This window comes from Microtus pennsylvanicus, chromosome 6, assembly GCF_037038515.1.
Source record: "Microtus pennsylvanicus isolate mMicPen1 chromosome 6, mMicPen1.hap1, whole genome shotgun sequence".
Classification (NCBI taxonomy): domain Eukaryota; kingdom Metazoa; phylum Chordata; class Mammalia; order Rodentia; family Cricetidae; genus Microtus; species Microtus pennsylvanicus.
The window spans coordinates 75584259-75589191 of record NC_134584.1 but is presented as its reverse complement, the minus strand read 5'-3'; the positions used below and the strand labels follow the sequence as shown (position 1 = coordinate 75589191).

At 44.8% G+C, this 4933-nt stretch overlaps 1 protein-coding gene across 1 annotated transcript; it reads right to left on the bottom strand.

Annotated features, from left to right (window-relative positions):
• Window positions 1–2951: 2951 nt before the first annotated feature.
• On the bottom strand, window positions 2952–3785 carry LOC142852887 (small ribosomal subunit protein eS4, X isoform-like). The gene has a single exon (XM_075977878.1). The coding sequence runs from the start codon at window positions 3764–3766 to the stop codon at window positions 2963–2965; it is 804 nt and encodes a 267-aa protein (XP_075833993.1). The 5' UTR covers window positions 3767–3785; the 3' UTR covers window positions 2952–2962.
• Between the last annotated feature and the right edge of the window lie 1148 nt (window positions 3786–4933).

The following is a 4933-nucleotide window of genomic DNA, read 5'->3' as shown; positions in this document are numbered from 1 at the left end:
GGATTCCAAGCACATGTCATCATTCCTGTTTGTCACGGAGGGACATGGAAGTCAGGCCTCATGCTTGCCTAACAAGCTGTGTACAGACTCAAGCTTCCTTTGCTTTTTCGGGGGGCAGGGGGGAGTTCTGATTCTTCAAGAAAAGATTTCTCTATGTAACAGCTTTGATGTCCTGGAACTCCCTTTGTGAACATGGCTGATCGTGAACTCACAGAGATCCTCCTGCCTCTGCCTCCTGAGTGTGCTTCCTTAGCTTTGGTTTTTATGTTTTCCCCAGTTGTTCTGATGTCATTTGTGTCTCTGAATTTCCTAAGGCAAGACCTATGCTGATGGCTGGACAGCTGAGCAGGGGCATCTGAATTGAGGCACGTTCTCTGCCTCTTTTAGTTTAATTGACCTATAAATGTTTTCCTCTGTAGTTGGCAGCTCTACATCCCTTGATGTCTTCTTTTTGTTTGCCCATCACAGAAAGTGTTTGTTTTGTTCCCACAAATGAGAGCCCTGTGACCATGTGACCCTGAGCCCAGAAGGCCTTCCTAGCTTTTTCCTGGACTGCTCATGTCAATGCAATCAGAACATCAGTTTGCTGAGTGGTGGTGGCGCCACATGCCTTTAATGCAGTACTCGTGAGGCAGAGGCAGGCCAGCCTGCTCTACAGAGCAAGTTTCTAAAGGTACAGAGAAATATTGTCTCTCGCAAAACAACAACAACCACCACCACTACAACAACAACCACAATAAAAACAAAACAAAACAAAAAAACCGGCATCGGGTGTCCCTGTGGCCATGCTGTAGACTTGACATGTCTGTGGGTGTCAGAAACAGCTACCAATAAGACATAGGTATCTTGACACACGAGTTGCTACAAGTATGGTTGCTCTGTCAGGTAGCTGGATTAACACTTTCCAGGTGATCTCCATAATGGCAAAGAAAGAATCAGAACAATATTAGCATATCCTAATCTTTTTAGGATGGCGACATCCTGTCTGGAAGTCATGTGACCACCTTCCGTGTGGCCAGGTATGAGCTGGCCTATAAGTTTGGCTGCCATACAATGTAGGGCTTGTATAATATTGCCCCACGGGTCAGGATAAAAATCAAGTCAACATTTAATAAGGTAAAAAACAGGAATTTCTTTATTGAATAATGAAATAATAAACAGAAATTTTTCTTTCAGGCCTGGCATATTTTTTTTTTTTTTTAGTTTTCATCATGCTGTTTAATCTATCACGTTGCCTAGAAAGGCTTGTTAACAAGAGTACAAATACGTCTCCAGCATGTCTCTCAAGAGTACAAATACGTCTCCAGCATGTCTCTCAAGAGTACAAATACGTCTCCAGCATGTCTCTCAAGATTACAAATACGTCTCCAGCATGTCTCTCAAGAGTACAAATACGTCTCCAGCGTGTCTCTCAAGAGTACAAATACGTCTCCAGCGTGTCTCTCAAGAGTACAAATACGTCTCCAGCGTGTCTCTCAAGAGTACAAATACGTCTCCAGCATGTCTCTCAAGAGTACAAATACGTCTCCAGCGTGTCTCTCAAGAGTACAAATACGTCTTCAGCGTGTCTCTCAAGAGTACAAATACATGCTGTTTAATCTAGCACGTTGCCTAGAAAGGCTTGTTAACAAGAGTACAAATACGTCTCCAGCATGTCTCTCAAGAGTACAAATACGTCTCCAGCATGTCTCTCAAGAGTACAAATACATGCTGTTTAATCTAGCACGTTGCCTAGAAAGGCTTGTTAACAGGAGTACAAATACGTCTCCAGCATGTCTCTCAAGAGTACAAATACGTCTCCAGCATGTCTCTCAAGAGTACAAATACGTCTCCAGCATGTCTCTCAAGAGGACAAATACATGCTGTTTAATCTAGCACGTTGCCTAGAAAGGCTTGTTAAAAAGAGTACAAATACGTCTCCAGCATGTCTCTCAAGAGTACAAATACGTCTCCAGCGTGTCTCTCAAGAGTACAAATACGTCTCCAGCATGTCTCTCAAGAGTACAAATACGTCTCCAGCATGTCTCTCAAGAGTACAAATACGTCTCCAGCGTGTCTCTCAAGAGTACAAATACGTCTCCAGCGTGTCTCTCAAGAGTACAAATACGTCTCCAGCGTGTCTCTCAAGAGTACAAATACGTCTCCAGCGTGTCTCTCAAGAGTACAAATACGTCTCCAGCATGTCTCTCAAGAGTACAAATACGTCTCCAGCATGTCTCTCAAGAGTACAAATACGTCTCCAGCATGTCTCTCAAGAGTACAATACATGCTGTTTAATCTAGCACGTTGCCTAGAAAGGCTTGTTAACAAGAGTATAAATATGTCTCCAGCATGTCTCTCAAGAGTATAAATACGTCTCCAGCATGTCTCTCAAGAGTACAAATTCGTCTCCAGCATGTCTCTCAAGAGTACAAATACGTCTCCAACGTATCTCTCAAGAGTAAAAATACGTCTCCAGCATGTCTCTCAAGAGTACAAATACGTCTCCAGCATGTCTCTCAAGAGTACAAATACGTCTCCAGCGTGTCTCTCAAGAGTACAAATACGTCTTCAGCGTGTCTCTCAAGAGTACAAATACGTCTCCAGCGTGTCTCTCAAGAGTACAAATACGTCTCCAGCATGTCTCTCAAGAGTACAAATACATGCTGTTTAATCTAGCACGTTGCCTAGAAAGGCTTGTTAACAAGAGTACAAATACGTCTCCAGCATGTCTCTCAAGAGTACAAATACGTCTCCAGCATGTCTCTCAAGAGTACAAATACATGCTGTTTAATCTAGCACGTTGCCTAGAAAGGCTTGTTAACAAGAGTATAAATACGTCTCCAGCATGTCTCTCAAGAGTACAAATACGTCTCCAGCATGTCTCTCAAGAGTACAAATACGTCTCCAGCATGTCTCTCAAGAGTACAAATACGTCTCCAGCATGTCTCTCAAGAGTACAAAAACGTCTCCAGCATGTCTCTTAGAGACCCGTCCACCCACTGCTCTGTGTGGCCGCTAGCCTCTTGTCTCTCTCTTCAGCAACTGTGAGGCGGATTCCTTTTCCTCGGGGAAGAGAAATCCATGGTTTGTTGCCCTTGCCAATAACAAAAATGTTGGAAAGCCGGGTGGCAAAGCTGTTGCCGTTGGCATCTTTCACATGGACCACATCAAAAGAGCCGGGATGTCTCTCTCTGTTGGTGATCACACCAATTCTTCCCAAGTTAGCACCCCCAGTCACCATACACAGGTTACCAGTGTCAAACTTGATGAAGTCGGTTATTTTACCCGTATCCAAATCAATCTGAATGGTGTCATTCACCTTGATGAGGGGATCAGGGTAGCGAATAGTGCGAGCATCATGGGTCACCAGATGTGGGATTCCTTTTGTGCCCACAAAGATCTTTCTCACTTTGCACAACTTGTACTTGGCCTCCTCAGGTGTAATATGATGAAGGGCAAAGCGACCCTTGGTGTTATAGATCAGACGGAAGTTCTCTCCAGTCTTGTCAATGTTGATGACATCTATAAACCTATCAGGGTAGGTTATATCGGTCCTGACTTTGCCATCAATCTTAATGAAGCACTGCATGCAGATCTTCTTCACTTCATCGCCAGTCAGGGCATACTTAAGCCTGTTCCTCAGGAAAATGATCAGAGGCAGACATTCCCTCAGCTTGTGAGGGCCAGTGGGTAGACGAGGCGCAAACACGCCGGTTAGTTTATCCAGCATCCAATGCTTTGGAGCTGCTACACGCTTCAGATGTTTCTTGGGACCAGGAGCCATGGCTGCGCTGGGAATGGAAAGAGCCTGGCATATGTTCTTTAAGAGTAGAACATAGTCCTGATGTGCCAAAATCAAATGAAAAACAGCAGTGGGTTCCATATGACCATGACATCGTGGAAAAGGCTTTTCACTAGAATGCTGTGGACAAAATCACAGTTAACGCAGGTTGAGAAATAGATCCCGCACATAAGAACAATCATTTATGAAAGATGAAGCCTTCACCCATGTTTCTTTCTATTCCCTTTTCTTCATGTCTCCCAACTTGTGTGTGTGTGTGTGGGTTCATATGTGTCTTCTGGAGCACTTACCTTGCTTCCTGAGACACTCTCCTTAAACCTGTGACTTGTCAGTAACTCTAGACCACCTGTACAAGGATGAAAAGGGGACTTCTCTCTTCCACCTCCATAGAGGTAGGATGATATGCTCACACTGGCCTTCAAGGCTTTTATGTGGCAGCTGGTTCTGAGCTCACGCCCTCACGTTTGAAGACCGAGCACTTGGAGTGAGTTACTCCTGTCACTAGGAGAGCAATTTCATGGCTACATTCTCATCTTATGATATCTCTCAGAAGCCAAGTGTTGTCAACAGAACAAATGAATAATTGACCCTGTGTGGTGGTCAATCCCCTGTTGGAGCTCTGGATGGGAAGCAAGAAAAGCTTGTGGCTGAATGTGTTCATGAGTACCTGCAAGCTAAGGACAACAAAAGTTGTCCATTTCCTGCCATGGTGAGCAGCCTGGGGATCAGGAAGTTTGGCCAAAAAAACCAAACAAATCACATGGTTTCTCGACTTGTGTGAAGATGAGCAGTGTGGATTTGCTGTCTGAAAGGGGCAGAGAGGCGACCACACGCTTTCCTGAGGTAAGACCGAAGGGCACATGAGGCTGGTTCCTTCAAGTCTTTGAAAGGAAGTGGCCTGGCTTTACTGGATAGTGTCCCTAATGGATTCTGTAACCTTGTCTGTCAGGGACAGATTTCTTTCACCTTGGCCCTGGCTAGACAGCCTTTGCTTGGGGAGAGCTGACCAGACATGTGTATCTCATTCTAACCGTCCATGGTGCTCAGCCTGAATTCTCTGGCCACCTGCCCACCTGCCTCCCATTCAGCTTCTCCATGACAGGAGACAGATCATGATGTCAGAGTCACACAGAGTTTACTAATCCCCCT